Source organism: Lates calcarifer, linkage group LG14 (genome assembly GCF_001640805.2).
Source record: "Lates calcarifer isolate ASB-BC8 linkage group LG14, TLL_Latcal_v3, whole genome shotgun sequence".
Lineage (NCBI taxonomy): Eukaryota > Metazoa > Chordata > Actinopteri > Centropomidae > Lates > Lates calcarifer.
Genome location: NC_066846.1, coordinates 1,852,164 through 1,869,667, shown reverse-complemented (window position 1 = coordinate 1,869,667; position 17,504 = coordinate 1,852,164). Strand labels below are relative to the sequence as shown.

Here is a 17,504-nt window from a genome sequence, read left to right as displayed (position 1 = left end):
TACCTCATTGACAGAATCTGGCTCACTCCTCAGTGACAAACTCCACCCCTGAGAGAGTGAGATGAGTGGAGAGGGAAAGAGAGGGAGGGAGGGAGAGACAGAGCAGAGGCTGAGGGGCTGAGGGCAGGAAGAACCGAGCGGGGACGCCTCCTTCCTCCTCTTGTCGCTGCTGCAGGATCAGTAATCGGAGCGGAAAAACCTAAAGACAAACACCGGGCTCTGAGATCAAAGTCTTGTCCAAAGTGTGTGGTGGTTTGTCATTATTGAACAGAAGTGGGTGAAGATAAAAGGCTTTAGTTCAGTAATGTAAGGAAATGACCTACAGAGAAAAAATAGACTCCATGTATTTGTACTCTATTAAAAGGATACACACTCTCCACAACCACAGAGGAGAGGTGTGAGTCAGAGAAACAGGGACTTGAACCAGAAGAGCTGTCTGTCATGAAGAGAATATACTGCTGTTTTCCTTTGGAAGGCAGTGTTGTGTTTGTTCTCAAATATCCCTGTCAGGAGGTGCAGTGCTTTTCAGTGGGCTGGGCAGCGACTGAGAGTTTCTGAGAGTGAATTAAGGATGAGTGTTAAATGATGTTTATGTCAAGATATCACTGTACAGTACAGGGATCAGGGGTTCAGGGACAGTTTCAGTCACACAAGCATATTGTTATGAAACACCACCTTAATTTGCAGCTTGATTATTAATCTTCTGTTTATTCATCAACTTATTTTACTGGTAAGTTCGTTATAATTTCAAAAGATAATCAAATATTATTGAAATAACAGGGAAAAAGGCAAAATGTAAACATGTACCATACATGCTTCTGCACATGAGAATAGCTTTTAAAAAGCAGAAAAGTGTGACTATGTCCCTACAAATGTCCAGACTGTAGTTTTGTACAGAGCTTTGTATCCCTGCCTGAATGTAACATTACAGGTGACGATGCGTTCAAGGTGATTTATCATGTAGAGGTAAAGCAGCTGTGTCGCTGCTGAAAATCTGAACATTTGAGCTTCACATCAGGCAAGTAGTGTTTAAAGACCAGAACGCACACCGTCAGAAGGCATCAGCCCAGTTCCTGTTTAGTCAAACTGGACCAGTGGTTTCTGGGATACAGTGTTCAACATTCTGATATCAAAACATCATATATTTCTCATAAATGTGTTGTTTCTGGTACACCTCTGACTTAATTCTCATAACGTTATTTTTTTTCTTTCAAAATTATAAAATCTGTCATAAAATTTCAACCAAAAGATATCGAGTCTATTGTTAAAATTTAAAACCTTTTTCTGTGCAATTATTACTTTATTCTCAAAATATTACAATATTCTTAAAATTTCTGTAATCCTCTCTAATACAGAGTTGTGTTGGAAAATGATAATGAATAGAATCCTGTCCATTTCTTTTATTAGATTAGATGCTTGATGATGAAGAAAACATTACATGTGTTACTCTGTGAGTGTGACAAATATCACACATGAGACTGCGGTTTATTACAACCACAGTCATTAGTTGTTGCTCATGAAGTCAAAGTGGAGTGTTTCCAGTGAGTGCATCAGCTCTGTGGTTGTCTGTTCAGACGCTGTGCAGGACTAGTGGCTCATTACAGTCCGTGGCAGAGTGTTTGTCAAAAGGAAGCAACATTCCTCAGCTTCAGAATGGGACTGCTTCACTAAGTCCTGACAGCCCCTGTGGTTCCTGCATACCTATTAGTGTACAGACTGTTACACTACTCTGCCAGATGGAAACTTCAGCAGCACTCTGACAGGAACAGAAGCACAGATACTGGATCATATTGGACCAGCAGTAAAATAAACACAGAATGGTTCGAGGAGTGTGTCTGGGATTTTTGGATGTAATGTTGGTCTCCCTCCTGCTGTGCTCTGTCACAGGTTTGTTGCTGATGGATCAACGCAGAGATGCAGAGGATGACCAGGAACTCAACAAAGCTATTTTGGAAATGCTACATATCAATAAAGTGTCTGCGAGCCATCAGGCCAAACCACATCCCTACATGAGGAGGATCTATCAGCGTCTGGACTCACTGGAGGCTCAAGACTTTGGGAGATCAGATGGGACGCTGGTGCAGAGTTTTCGGAGTGTTGTCGGTAAGGATTTGAAATTAAAGATTATCCTGGTCTAAGGATAAAGAAGAAGAAAGAAAATTAAGATTATTACCAGATATATACTATACATAGAACAGAGTATACAGATATACAGTGTCCCAATGCTAGATAACATGCTGAAAGTATCCACTATGTAATGATAATGTTGATGGTGCACTATTTTGGTATAACGTGTTCATTAATGTACGTCACTGATTTTTTTGGCCACCTGGAGGCAGTAGAGAAACATGTTAACACAACAGTAACATACAGAATTTCCTCCCCTATAAAGTTGATATTGCTAACATGTTAGCTAACAGCTGCTTATGTCCACAGTCAACAGGGCGCTTTACCTCTAGCTCTGTTTCGGTCTCCAACATCTAGTTCTATATAGCTGCTAACAATGGGCTAAAAGGAGCTAAAAGGTCTGCAGTTCTTTCTCTCTCGAAAACACCTGCTAGCTGCTGCCAACAAAGTCAATGAGAGCTGTGAGACTGAATCGAAACAGGAAGCTGATAGGCCGTAAAACCAAAACAATAAGATAAAAGAGACTAAAAAGCCGTCCGGGAGTGCATATGAAACTTTTCAAATTATGCATCATCATTCGCTAATAAAAATATTGATTAGTGCAGCTTTGATTGGAATAAGATGTGACAGAAAATGTATAATGATAAATTGAGCATTAAATGAGGGATCAGTGACATATTAGCATCATACTGGAAATATCCACAAAATCATCAGGGTTATGTTTTCAGACCTGACAGCTCCTCCAGACCCGTTTTACAGGCTGGATAGTATTCCTTCTGATGAGTAAACTGATCTTAATTTGTAAAACTGGTGGAACGCATCCCTAATTTTGTATCAGCTGTAACTAATCCGTTCCTTGTCTTTGTACTTCATGGCTCACCCAGGTCCAGATGCGGCTCCTCCAGGCTGGATCTGGTTCAACGTCAGCAGTTTGAACCCTTCCATGCTGGGTGCAGAGCTGGTCCTGTTCAGAAAAACCCTCCATCCTCGTCCCCTCAGCGTGACTGTCACCCTGCACAGTGTCACTGCTTCACGTGGGGCGCTCCAGGAGAGTCCAGCTCTGGAGGAGAGACTGCTGACCCTGGACCAGCGGCCCTCGTCTGGATATGATGTGTTTGACGTGTCAGCTGTTCTGGCCGTGAGGCCTGTTGAGTTGGTGGGCTTTCAGCTTGCGTTATACAGATGAGAGTGGGAGTCTGGTCCTTCATGACGCCCTGACACAGAGTCTGTATTGTCTGAACAGGGGCTCTCTGAGTGAACCCTTACTGGTGCTTTACCAAGCACACCCCCTCCACATCTAACTCTGTCACTGGGACCACTGTACAGTGTTACAATGACATGTGAAGCTGATATATATATATATATATTTTATAACACATCTAAGTTTCAAGTGAAAGTGGTGGTGCACTAAATGTCTAACCTGAGACTGGGGGAGTTGATACTTGACATGACAGTGTTACAATCATGAAAGTTTACTGCCCTCCAGTGGACAAGTGAGTAACTTCAACACAACATTAATCCAATCGGCCAATACAGCTAACAGTTATTGTTATTATTGTTATTATCAGTAACAATATCAGTAACACCAGTAACACCAGTATTGCTAACAGGTGTATTAATACAGAGTTTTATATAAAAAGTTTGGATACAATTGTAGTTTCTTATGCAGATACTGAATTGTGAAAAATTCTTCCTTTGAAGATTTTCAAAGTAAAAGATGGTGATTAAATGATAATCAACAAGAATTGTTAAGGGTCATGTTGATTGAATAAAACTCCACATTCATCAGTGGTAATGATATAATACTGTTATCATATTTATTTTAGCCAGCTATTCTTATTATTATTATCTCAGTATTGTCATTCATCAAAATTACAAAAGACACAGTTCCTACACACCTGTAATGTTATCTAACTGTACAGGATGTGATCTTGTTTTATTTGTCCAGGTTTTGAGATATTTGTGGTTCCACCCAAGAAAGTGGAAGTGAATGAAATTTTGTTTCCTTGAAAAAGTTACTTCTTTCAAAATTTTTAACAGTAACATTTCTCCCGAGTAAAAGTGACTATGGATATTCTACAGAACACAATGTAAACAGTCTCCATACAGATTTCTTCAGTAGTTCAAAATATGAACAAATGGAATCAAACCTATCTGCTGGAGAGAGAGAAAATATATCAGTTATTTACAATGTGGGTTTAAGAGTTATGTTAGTAACGTTAATGATACCTGTATTAATAGTAGCCACTCAAACAATATGATCATCTGTAGCTTACTGTATAAGATACTTTGCTACTTGTGTGACAGATTTCTTGATAAATTCAAATAGGCTTTTGGGACTTAAAGGTGCTGTATGTAAGTTTTTGCTATTACTGTATAGCCAACCACATATAGGCTACAGTTGTTTACCTACCAGTCTAGGGGCAACTTTGTGAGTTCAGCATTGAACTTCAGTCCTTTACTTGCAACTGCAACGTACACTCTTTTTCTCTTGTATTTCTATCACTTTTCTTCCACTTAAGGTAGCATGCTGACTAGGTAGCCTGTCCCACTCCTCTCATAATACCACTTTGCAATACTGAGTCACTCTGGTGTCCAGTCTGCTCTCAGTTCACCATGAGAGGGTAAAGAAGTATAGTACAGTGTATTCTAATCTTGTCTTCCAAACGCAACAATGGCTGAAGCTCTTGGAAAGTAAATAGCTTTTAATGCTAACTGCTTACACTGGCTATTTAGCAATAGCAAAAAGCTACATATAGCTTCTTTAGGGAAAACAATGTCGTGTGGCAGAAGGTGGCAGAAGAATGTGACAGGAGTTTTACTCTCATTCTTGTATTCAATATTCCATTCATCCACTCTCAAACCTGTGTTAGAGAACCTATGTTGACAGATATGTTCATAGTCACGCTTAATTTGACCACTGAGGCCTGAGGTCCTGTCTTCAGATGTATATCTGTAAATTTAGGGGTTTTATTATGACATAAAGAGGTATTTACATTTACTGGCTCAAAGCAATAATGTAGGGAGATAATTTATTTTTTATTTATTTTTTTTCCCCAAAATTTGTAAAGTACATTTCAGAGTTTTACTTTTATACAAAATGAGCAGAAGTAGTATCGGTATCTGAGACACAGGAAGTGGCCCATACTGCCTCTGATCTGATTTGTCGCAGTCTCAGTCCTTCAAATCTTTTTCTAACCAATCATTAACGACCACCCGCGGTAACGGTGCCGCCTCCTGTAGGCGCAAATCGCCCAGAGAGAAGACGGTAATTTTTTATTCTGCCGTTTACGGCGTTAATGTCCGTTTATAATTTTAATGCCGGGTGTGTGAGCGCGTCCTGAGCTTGTTTCAGCATGGCCCTGATGGGGCTCTGAAGCGTCTGTGTGAACATTTGAAGCGGACAAAGTGAAATGCATCCCCGGAGCGCTGAACCTGTTCCATCCCGCACACAAAGCCTGTGAAGCAGGCCGTGTTTTTTCCCTCACAGAGACACCGCGCGGATGATGCTCAAACATGTCGGGGAATCATTACAAAGGACACGAAGTCAGCTGCTGCATCAAATACTTCATTTTCGGATTCAATATTCTGTTCTGGGTAAGAGCTATGGTTTTATTTGTTTATTGTACGCGTCTGCGCCTCTCTCCAGTACACTTCGGTCATTATCGTGTCCACTGGCCAATAGGGACGAAGGCCCGAGTTATCATCACATCTTATCGCGGGTCCGTTATCTTTCAAGTTCATATTCAGAGACACTGAACATGGCTTCAGTCTGTCATTCTGCTTGTATTCGAGCAGAAAGGTTGGGATAAAAGCAGCTGCAGCTCAGTTCACAACAGAGAGCTAATCGGCTTTTAATGACAGCTCAGCTCCTCAGTGACAGGCTGCAGGCTTAACATCCAACTGACACATTCATATCTCTGACACACTTACATTCATACTGTTAACATACTGTCAGCTGCATACTGTATATTTAGACAGTACGTCATTTTTTTAAAGTGATGTCATTCAGGTCAAGGTAGTAGATGTTTAAATCATCTGTATGTATATCAGGATGGCATGATATCAGTTATTGTCATTATGGATTAAGAATACTTAACATGTCAGAGACAGCAGCTTTAGACCCAGAGAAAATCGGCTTCATTATTTCTGCAGCTGAGAAGCCGGGACCAGCTTTTTTTTTTTTTTTGGTTCTTGCATTTACACTTGAATTGATTATTCGAATTTTGACCGATGGATTTTCTGCCAAACGATTAATCGATTGCACTACCAACCGTGTCAGCTCTGACAATCTAGCAATTACACTTCTGTTCGTTTATACATATTCCCCTGTAAGTAGAACAAGAGGTGAGTTGTAAAGTTGGATTAAACCATAACCTAAGCTTAAGTTAGATAATACATTTTCCAAATGTCTAGAAAACATAATTTACTGTGAAGCTAATAATGACTTATTTTCTTGTTAAATCGATTAGTCATCTGAAAACAGTGAAAAAGTCCGTCACGCTGTGGTAGAGCCCAGCGTAACGTCATCAGATGTCTTGTTTTGTCAGCAGTCCAGTTCTTTAAAGTTAACAGTGATCACGTTCTAAATCTTCACAGATTTTTAAAAATATGATTGAATAATCATAAACGTATGCATTAGTGTTGATACGTACATTTTCCGAATCTTTGGAAAAAGTCAACAGTAAACACATTTTTTGAATCAGAGATACTTTTTGACGTTTCCCTTTATTTGTATGGAAGTTTTCATACATTGAATAATTGTCATTAGAGCTGCAACTATTATACTATTATAAATAACTATTTTGATAATCAAATAATTGTTTTAGTTTGTTCTTTAATTTACAAATATGTCAAATATTTAATAAAATAAACTGAAATGTGTCTGGATTTTGGACCGCTGGTCAGACAAAGTTAGACATTTGAAGACATCACCTTGGACTGAGGGAAATAATAACTGTCAATTCACTGCTGACTCTCATTTTATTGTGAAACCAAATAATTGAAAAAAGAATCATCAGATCAACTGATGTTGTTAGTTGCAGCTCATGTGCGATGGCTGCTGGAGGAAATCTATTCTTTCACCAGTTTCAGTGATATAAAGGTGGAAAAAATGCTCACTAATATTTCAAATGTGATAGTGTTGTAAGAGACAATACACTATGGAAATATACAGTATTAATAGGTATGTTGTGACGTACAAGATCATGCTTTTATTCAGCAAAACTATATTATATAAAGTACATAACTAAGATGACAAGCTTAGACTTCCCACTCTCACAGAAACCATAAACCACATAATACTGGCTCTAGTCTGATGGGCCAACATGAAAATAACTTCTATAGACACTGACTTATATACAGTATTGAGACATAAATAACAGCCATTACGACATATAACAGAGGCTAAGAGCAGACAGGATCCAGGCAACCATCACAGACGTCCCTCGTCTCAGGGTCACGGTGGCCTCAGAGGAGATGTCTCTGTATTTTCATTTAATAACAACATGACAGACTGCCGTCATGTCACTTTACATCAACACGTATTCACAGTAATATGATATGACTGTGATTTCTCTCTTGCAGCTGTTGGGCATGGCCTTAGTTGGAATTGGATTGTGGGCATGGAGTGAGAAGGTGAGTAGACACTCTGAGTCATTATTGGAAAATAGAAATACAGTTTTTTTTTTAAAAGTGTATATTTATATCTTATAATTAAACATTTAAATTGCATTTTGACCAATAAGGATTTTTACAAAAGGCCAGTACTAATATACTCCTGATCTAAACAGTCAACAGCCAACAAGCCCTGATAAACTCAGCAGGCAGATAAAGTTAGCAGCTAGCTAATAAACACTGTGTAGCTTCTAGCAGCTTATTAGACTGGCCTCTAGTGGGCAAAGAAAAATCTACCAATGCAGCTTTAAATTCCAGTTGAAACAACCCTATTGAATGTAAATCTTTCAAACTTAATGTAGGCCAACAGTATCTTGACTAAATCAGTGTTATTTGAATTCTCCATGGAATCCAGGGTAACAGAAATAAGAGCATGTCTAATCAGAACATCTCAGTGCAGATAACAGATATCTAGTGAAGTATTCAAAATACATTTTTGCAGCAGCCTTACTTCCTCTCTGAGTTCATTCAAGTTCCATTCTGTTTAATGTCACTGTGACCCTATTGGCAAACATGTTTTCTGTCCTGAAGAGACGCAGCTGCCTGGCTCATACTGAGTGTGTTGTTGTGCTCTGTCTCCTCGCTCCAGGGGGTTCTGTCCAACATCTCCTCCATCACAGACCTGGGGGGTCTGGACCCAGTCTGGCTCTTCATGGTGGTCGGGGGGGTCATGTTCATTCTGGGCTTTGCCGGATGCATCGGAGCACTGCGAGAAAACACCTTCCTGCTCAAGTTTGTATGTTCCATGATATGAACATGTTTCAGAGATTAATGGTCCAGAAATCCAGCCATGTGTCATCTTTCATCTTCTCTCTCTTTTCTTTTTGTTGTAGTTCTCTGTGTTTCTGGGAATCATCTTTTTCTTGGAGCTGACGACGGGGATCCTGGCATTTGTCTTTAAGGACTGGATTAAAGACCAGCTTAACCTGTTCATCAACAACAACATCAGGGCGTACCGGGATGACATCGATCTACAGAACCTCATCGATTTCACTCAGGAATATGTAAGTAGGGAAGACAGCGGGATATTCCTAGAAAGTTCCAACTGCGAATGTAATATAGTTCAGATATTGTAATATATTAACACAAAGTCCACTTAGTTGCTTTTTCCTCGTCTCCTTCAGCAGATGAAGTTTGTAATCTGCTGAGGAAGACTAAGTGGACCTTTAATAAAAATTATTATGTGATATGTACATTTACAGCTCAAGAACATCAGGTTCTACAATATGATTATAATCACATCACTATATACAAATTACATTGTAAAAATGTAATTTATTTTATAACTTAATAAACTGTATAATTTGTACTATATGTTTGGAATAATGAAATTGAATGTTTTGCCAGTGAATTTGAAGTCCAATCGTGAGTCCATTTGCTTGTGAGAAGGTCAGACATCTTGAACTTGGTTGGCTGGGAAACACTGGTGCGCGATCCTGTGCACGTTAGAAAGTCAGACTCAGAGGACAAATAGTTAACATGAAACATTTACTGAGTAATAAAACATGACCAGAAACTGCAAACCTGCAGTAAAAATAAAGAGCCAGTCACGACATTTCTTCCAAGCTAGCTGCTGTTTTGCTAGCTTCTGTTAGCCAATGTTATGTTTCAGTGAGTTTCTTTCATAGGTTTTCCTCAAAAAGTGAAACAAGTCATTGTTGTTTAAAATTCTAAGAGTATCTACTACAGCATTAACATCTGTACATTTAAGCTATTAGAATTTGAAACATGATTTCAACTGTTAATTTGTTAGCAAGTTTTAGTTAGCAAGTTTTGTGTATATAATATTACATCATCACAACTCTCTTATCTTTTCTTTATCCTTAGCTCTAAATACTCTTGGGACAGTCTATGAATGAAACTTTATTTTTATACCTTTTTATTTCATTTCATTTCTGTTAAGTATGATAGCACTGTACTCATCCGGTTAGCTGCTGAGATCAAGAAATAATGCATTATTGTTAAAAAAAGAGCAGAAGATAACAGCAGCTCCTCTAATGTGTGGAGGCTTTACACTTTAAATGCTGAAAACTGGATTGATTGGACTTCATTTACTGAATGGAGCCAGTCAGGTCATCAGGCCACTAATTCATGTCTAAAACTGTTGACAGAAACAGTTTTGAATTCCAACGACAGGAGTGATGAATAGTTTTAATAATTGCAAGCAATATTTTCCTTTCTGTCTGACTTTAGTGGGAGTGCTGTGGTGCATTTGGAGCAGACGATTGGAACCTGAACATCTATTTTAACTGTACTGATGGGAATCCCAGTCGGGAAAAGTGTGGAGTTCCCTTCTCCTGCTGCACCAAGGACCCAGCGGTAGGAGTCATGCATGCACGCTCACATTTAAAGAGTTCCACATGTACGTCTGCATCAGGGCCAGAAATGAACAGTGGCTCAGGACAAAATTAGAAAACCTTAGAATATAATGTCTGCTTAATTCTGAGTTTCTTGTTGCTTTTGTTTATGTTTTTTTTTTTTGTGCATTTGAAGCTGTTATCTTTTAAGTCTGTCGGATATTCATGTGAATTTAATGCTTGTGTACCGAGAGGTCTTTAAACTAGACACAATCTAGTATGTAACCTGAAGCACTTCTGTCAGAGTTCAGTCAAAGAAGGACAGCTTGTTAGCATGCTGACAATAGCATTTAGCTTGAAGTACCTTTGTGACGGAGTCTCTCAGAGCAGCTAGCATGGCTGTAGGTCGCTTAGTCTTGTTCTTATTCCATTGTACACAAAAAGTTACACACTTTTGTATTTGCTAACTTCAAAATTCTGCTTTTATATATATATATATATATATATATACATTTAGTTACTATAAAGTTTACTCTTTCTGTCTCTAGGAGGATGTAATAAACACTCAGTGTGGATACGACATTCGAGCTAAACCAGTAAGTAACATCTGCAGGACTCTTACTCTTACTCTTATTTCTTCTTTAATATCAATACCTTCACAGTTTTCTTCAAGAAAACTGAATATTTTATTTCTCTCCCTGTTTGCTGTTAGTGATTTGGTGTTAATGATTTTCCTTACAGGGTTTCTGAAGACAGGTCACAGTTGGAGTAAAGATGCTAATAGACAGTAGTTATGCTAACGTTAAATGTGACCATTTAAGGCCAAGATTAGAACAATGACCAATTTATCACCAAAAAGTGAGAGAGTGGGAAAATCAGTATAGATACAGTATGGAGATTTAATTATGTATTAATAGTCATTTTAGAACTGATGAATACTATAGTTGTTATATGTAAACCATGAAATGAAGCTAATATCTGTTCATGTGACTGTAGGTAAGATTGAAGATGCCAGATTGGTTTGTAAAATGTGTTGGGTGAATACACTCAGAATGTAAAGGTGATGACAGGTGGTTATATTCACACAGGACTCGGAGCAGAAGGACTACATTAACGTGAAAGGCTGCGTGCCGCAGTTTGAGAAGTGGCTACAGGACAACCTCACCTTGGTGGCCGGGATCTTCATAGGAGTTGCACTACTGCAGGCCAGTTCCATTTATATATATTAAAACCTACGTGGTGCTCCAGAAAAAAATGAAACCAAAGCATCATTTCATATTTCTTTTCTGAAATCGTGTAATGTTGTCATTATGTTGTTTTCTCTTTCTTTCATCCACAGATTTTTGGGATTTGTTTGGCCCAAAACTTAGTGAGTGACATCGAGGCTGTGCGGGCGAGTTGGTGAGAAAATGATATATGCACTTTCACCTCTTCAGTTCTGTGTCTCATGTATCCACATTTTTATCCTTATAAGCACACTTCCCTTGATGTGCACCCATTTGTTTTTACTGTTTCCATTTCACAACATGAGACATTTCAGCTCTTTGCTACAGTATAAGTGTTATATTGAGAATAGTACTTTATTGATCCTTGACAGGAAATTGCTTAATTGCTTTGTAGATAAATTATTTTAGATACAAGCAAAGGTTGAAATTCAAATTTAGTGCACTGTTTTTTTTTTATGTTCTACGTTAAATCAAGGTATGCATCTGTGGATAACATGGAGGCACGATATCCTGTTTGAATTACAGTAGTCACTTAGCAATGTGGATAATCACTGCCAAGAGATCATCAGGACATCAATGTGATTTAACCCCTGTACCATGTTTTTATAATTAGCAAATAACTTATTATTTTATAAAGAATTCCATATTTTTGTTAGCAAAACATCCATATCTTGTGTGCATTTGCTGTATTGTTTACACAAGGTCATATCTCTAATACCAGTTATCTTGTTCTCACAAACTCCACATATTGTGTTAGAGAACTCAGGTGCTCCATAGTTAAATCCCTGTGAGTAATCTTAATCTGTGCAAGATGACTGTACTAGACAATGACAGTTAGACAAACACAAGTAATTACATATGGAAAAATAGATCATTTTGACACTGGAGCTGTAGGTGCCCATTAAACATGTGCTCCTATAGAAGAAGTGCAGCTTTTCATCAAACATCTTCTCTCACTAAAGAACGATGTTTGAATTGAGCAGTAACTCCACAGCAGGCTGAGGGGAGTAAAGGGAGGAGGGGTTGCTGAGCTTTACCATCACGATGCCAAAACTCACCTCACACCTCATTCTTCCTCCTCCATGCTTCGTCAGGGTGCCCCCCCCTCTCTCCATGCGTCGACTCCCACCACACTCCAGCAAGAAAGCATCGGCTTACTACTCATGAGACACACACACACACATGCTGTATGTGTGTTTGTAGCCGGTGGGTGTGATGGATCCATTTGGTGATTTGTTTGTGTCTTGAGCATTGCTGTGATTGGGTGGATGATCTCTGTTTGGTGTTGTGTTGTGTCCCATTTAAGATCCAAAACTGGAAACATGGAGCTGTGGTCACTCTACACTTAAAGAGTATGGAGGCAACAGTGTGCCACTGGAGTCATTTTTTGTTAATTTGTCAGTATTAAATTATATTTTAGGAATTGATAAATTTAAAGACCTAATGAAATTGACACTTGAAATTCGTACTTCCTGAAAAAGGCTGGCTCTTCAGTGGTGACCTCACACTGCACTGGTGGGTGTAACTAAAAAAAATCCAACCAATCAAGTCATCAAAAATGTATTAACAATTCCACCACCTATTCTATCAGATCTAACCGCCTTTCTCTGCATAACTAATAATTAGATTTACACTCAATGACCAATTTAAACAAGAAATACAATTAATTATAATTGTACATTTAAAAACTCAATCTAAGATAAATAAAAACATGAAACTTTGCTTGCTCTGCTCTTGCATGCAGCATCTCCTGTTATCTCAGTATGTGACAGCTAGCTAGTTAGCAACTATAACTTATGTGCAACACACACTGACCACATCAAATGATGTAGCACAAACTGAAAGTGCTACACAGACAGAGGTAATTCCAAACCAGTGAGACAGTGTGTGAATATTGTTTCTCTGGTTGACACATTCCGACACATCGAGATGCTGACGTGTGTGTTGCCCTTTAAGTTCACGTAATTAGAAGTAATGCTGCAGCACTTGACAGTGTATGCTGCTGTAGTGACACTATATCACTGCATCACGGAAAACACAGGGTAGACAGATTCTGACACGACGATTAAGTCTAAAATATCCTACGTTCTGACAGGTCTGGAGCATCAGACAAGTAGGAATTTAAATAACGTTGTTGACAGTATGTACCTGCAAAATCCTGACAGGCTGATGACAGCTGTATGGCTGATCTAGAAATGCTGGGTTTCCTTTGCAAAGTTATATCTGGACACTATATTGTATGATACTTACAGTGATAGTTACAGGTCCTTTTCTGAGCTTAAAATGTCGCATTGCACACAGATATTGTTCTGTAGGATTAAGGTGTATTCACTCATTCATTCAGTCATTTCATACTTCCTGGAAGTGGTTTGTTCAGAGAGGGTGCGCCCAAAGGTTCAGAGTTGTTGACCTTAATGGCCGTAGCTGTTCGCTGCTGACCGCTGCCTGAACCCAAGAAAAAAAAAAAAAAAAGACTTCCAGAACTGTACAATAACAAACTACAACAACAACATTAGCATTGTAGCTAAGGTAGCGCAGATTAGTACAGCACTGCTGAGAGTTCTGGAGTAGTAAAGGGAGCAGAGCTCTGCTCCAATACATTTCCACTTCTCAGGATACTTACTTTTTTTTGCTTACAGAGGTAACTGTTTATACTTTATGCTTCACGTCAGTTGTCAGTTTGAATCTGGACCTTTGGGAAATTCAGATTGGGGATGATGGAGTGAGGCCACTGAAATTCTATTAAAACTGTATTAGATTAGATCAGATACACAGATCAGAGAAACCATTTCCAGTGTGATGCATGTCAGCGACTTCCCTACATGTCCCTACTGAGCTATAGAGTTGGGGTGGTTTGCATTAATAAGGCTTGGAGTCATGTGACTTAGACAACAATCCTTTCTTTCTTCCACTGTTCACTGTGTCCAACTGAGCACATTTTTCTATTTCTGTCTTTTCTCTGCCTTGACTTGTAATCCCAGATCTTCTCTTTAGACTGCCGACCCTTTGCAGAAAACTGTTCCCAGCCTAACCCTTAACTTCACTGTTTTCTACTTTCCTTTACCTCTGTCCTAAAATAGTCGAACCACAGCAGTGCTGGAGCCTTGTTAGTGAGTCGATCCTTTTTAATAATCCAACTCTTTATCTCGTCTTTTCCAGTTTCTTTACCTAATGCTGAAACAGCATTTCAACTCTAACAGGTAACCCCTTTCTTTTAATGCAATACAATTTTATGAATTAAATATAGCGTCTAACAGAATCACATTATAAAGTAGTGGTATTCATTAGATTTTTGTCTGACTTTTTTGCCAGTCTTTGAACACACCTCCTTGGAACAGAACGCCAGGGAGCATTCAGAGGACGTCACTGATCACCTGCACCATTTTGTTCACTGAACCAGCACCTTTTCTCAAGGCACTAATACGTGAAGAAAAAGCTCTGTATATAACACTGTGTGTGACTACTGTAAAAAGGTAACTGTTGGAGAGGATGGTTAAACATGCACTACATGCGGATCGTCACAATGCTCCAGTTTTGATAGCTACGTGTAGAGAGTAGGAGTTTTGATACATCTTTTTGATATTAGATTGGTATTTTTCACTGTGGAAATAACGCTCCATTGCTAAACCCATCATATAGGACTGTGAGATAGTGTATAAAAGAAACCGAAGTTCAGTGCTTGCTTTACTTTTCCACCACTTGCCCAGGTTCTGGTCATTTTATCTACAAAGATGAACTGATTTCTTGTTGTTACACTAACAATGAATTTTGATTTCTGTTCAGTGACTGTTTGATCAGCAGTGAGGATGTTTGTGCACTCTGTTTGCGTAGTTGAGCTAAATATTCTCCAAACACTAACTCATCCAGCATTGGAGGAAATCACCACACGTTACTTCAACTGTTTAGCATAATGAGTTACTACTCCGCTAATGGACTAAAAGGGACCTCACTTAATTATGTGATGGAGGTTTCCCATTACTAACAGAGACAATATTTCATTACCACTGTGTTGCTCCAGATTCTGAGCAGCATGGTTGTATCTCCCATGGCTTTACCCTGGAGATCAACCCTGTATTCTTGTTAGGTACTGACTAAACACACAGGGAATTAGCCAGTGTCAATAAATATCTGGTCAGATGTCCAAACTTGTTCACTTATTCTCTGCTCAGATGATTCCAAGCAATAAAACATGTTAAAACTTCGGCTTCTTTGGTCGGAAGAATAGACTTGGATGCAGGTTGTCACATGCCATGTGTACTTTGATAGTAGTACTTTGTAGCGTGATCATTCCAAGCCTTTAAATAATCATGACAAGCCTTTAAAAGATGAGGACGAACTCTTATGTTCCAGAGTTAATCTGAAGTTACTGTGAGGCCTCAGCAGCCTGAGTTAGCTCAGTCAGCTTATCTTTGTCGTTCACATGTAGGTTTATTGCAGGTGTGTTTTTTTCCCTCGGCAACAAATCTACATGCAAACACCAGGACGTGTGCTGCTCCCATGACTCAGCAATTTAACACTGTTCGAGACAACGGAATTTTCTACGAAAAAAGGACGTTACATTTGAGAATGCACAACTGATTCCGCTAGCTGAGACTGCTAGCAGTCGTAGCTTCTGATTTTGCCCTTGCGTGGAATGAGTACAGTGGATTTTGTCCTTCATTTCTTACAGTGTAGTTGCTCTAAAGAGGAATCGACTCAAAGCCAGTACGAAGAGCAGGAGTGATTTCTCTTAACGTGCATACAGAGTGTTTTTCTTGTGACTTTTAAGAAATCCAAATCATTCCATTAAATGGAAAGTAAAATGAAAAGTACTTTGTGGAGACACTATGGCATTGAGAACGTGTGGTTTTGGTATTTGGTATAGCGGCAAAATTCTGATACTGTATTGGCACTTGTGTTGAAAAATATCAGTGGATACTCAGTCCCGATCACACCACATCACATATGAAGAGGTCACTAGTTTTTATTACAGTCCATTACCTGACGGTTGGAAATGACTGAATTCCCATCTTTTTAAAAACGTTTGCAGACTATTAAGTGTGTTCAAGTCCTGATGCACAACTGACTTCTAAAATTGATGTTGTTGTTCACCCCCCTGTTGTTTTCATATTGTGGTTACGACTCTGCCAAGGAGTTCACGTTTTGCAGGACTTCTGAGGTTTCAGTGAAGTCCGGCAGAACGTTAGAACCTGGGTCAAGGAACGAGTCGTTCGTCTGTTTGGCGCTGACGACTTCTTCATATTGTGAGATGGGCATTTTTGTACATGTTCCCTCTTTTCCTCATTACTGCACTTACTTGAATGGAAAACAAATCTGGCACATGTATCCCATGATTGTCTCTCACTGTGTGTATTTTGAGGCAGCTCTGATCAGTATACACAATATTGAATATTACCAAACAATTTAAAATAGTGTTCTTTATCAGTGTTTCCTCTGAGAGTTTAAAGTGATGCGTCACTTGTTTTGTTTGTTACAAAGTATTTACAGTATTTTCAGTCAGTTCAGGTTGATAATGTGGAACCGCTCTGAAAATGTGAGTGCTAAGCTACTTAAAAGGGATCAACACAGTTTTTGATACTTGTATTTATTGTACATTGGATTTGGTTTTATAATTTCCCTTTGTATTGATCAGCTGAAGCTTATTAGTCACACTGCAGACTGAGTTTATGTGCCCAGGTTTAAGAGGTTGTTAAACGTTCCACAGTCCTGCTGTACAGGCCTCTCACTCATCACTACCTGTTCCACCTCCACAGATTGTTTATATCATGATCATACACTGATGAGTCTCAACATTCAAAACAGCTCTGATCTGCGAGGTGTGGACTCTACAAGCTCTCCACGATCCAGCCCCTGTCAGACACACACCTGCTCACTATTGATCTCTGAGCGGTCATCATGTTTCGGTTCATCGGTGTATGTCCCACAAAACATTGTAATGTAACTACCTCCTCTCATTTGCTTGTCTCATGTTTCGCTCAAATTGGACTGATTTTAATATCAAGTGAAATTACTTAATAAAGGTGACAAAAACAGAGTTTTTTTTCCTCCTTCATTCATCGTGTGTCTTTAAAGTTGGATTTTTTTCCTACATATTGTTGGCACCAGGAGCTGATAAATGTGTTTATGGATTGCACTTCCCACACATCATCTGTCAGTGTTCCTGGACATCTTTGGTGTC

At 38.9% G+C, this 17,504-nt stretch overlaps 2 protein-coding genes across 3 annotated transcripts; both read left to right on the top strand.

Moving 5' to 3' along the window:
• Positions 1-1,543: 1,543 nt before the first annotated feature.
• LOC108895180 (uncharacterized) lies at positions 1,544-3,906 on the top strand. The gene is given in 3 exon segments (XM_018693814.2): positions 1,544-2,103; positions 3,012-3,295; positions 3,297-3,906. Coding segments are annotated over 3 exon segments (702 nt in total). The 5' UTR covers positions 1,544-1,817; the 3' UTR covers positions 3,429-3,906.
• Positions 3,907-5,321: 1,415 nt separating this feature from the next.
• On the top strand, positions 5,322-15,529 carry tspan5a (tetraspanin 5a). 2 transcript variants are annotated; one of them, XM_018693833.2, is made up of 11 exons: positions 5,322-5,724; positions 7,714-7,764; positions 8,393-8,539; positions 8,637-8,807; positions 9,997-10,122; positions 10,649-10,696; positions 11,189-11,305; positions 11,440-11,501; positions 12,421-12,532; positions 14,486-14,526; positions 14,639-15,529. In XM_018693833.2, exons 1-9 carry the CDS (start codon positions 5,644-5,646, stop codon positions 12,491-12,493), a joined length of 876 nt encoding a protein of 291 aa, XP_018549349.1. In that variant the 5' UTR covers positions 5,322-5,643; the 3' UTR covers positions 12,494-12,532; positions 14,486-14,526; positions 14,639-15,529. The 2 variants fall into 2 exon arrangements, with proteins under 2 accessions (XP_018549349.1, XP_018549350.1); XM_018693834.2 differs by lacking the exon at positions 12,421-12,532.
• Positions 15,530-17,504: the final 1,975 nt, after the last annotated feature.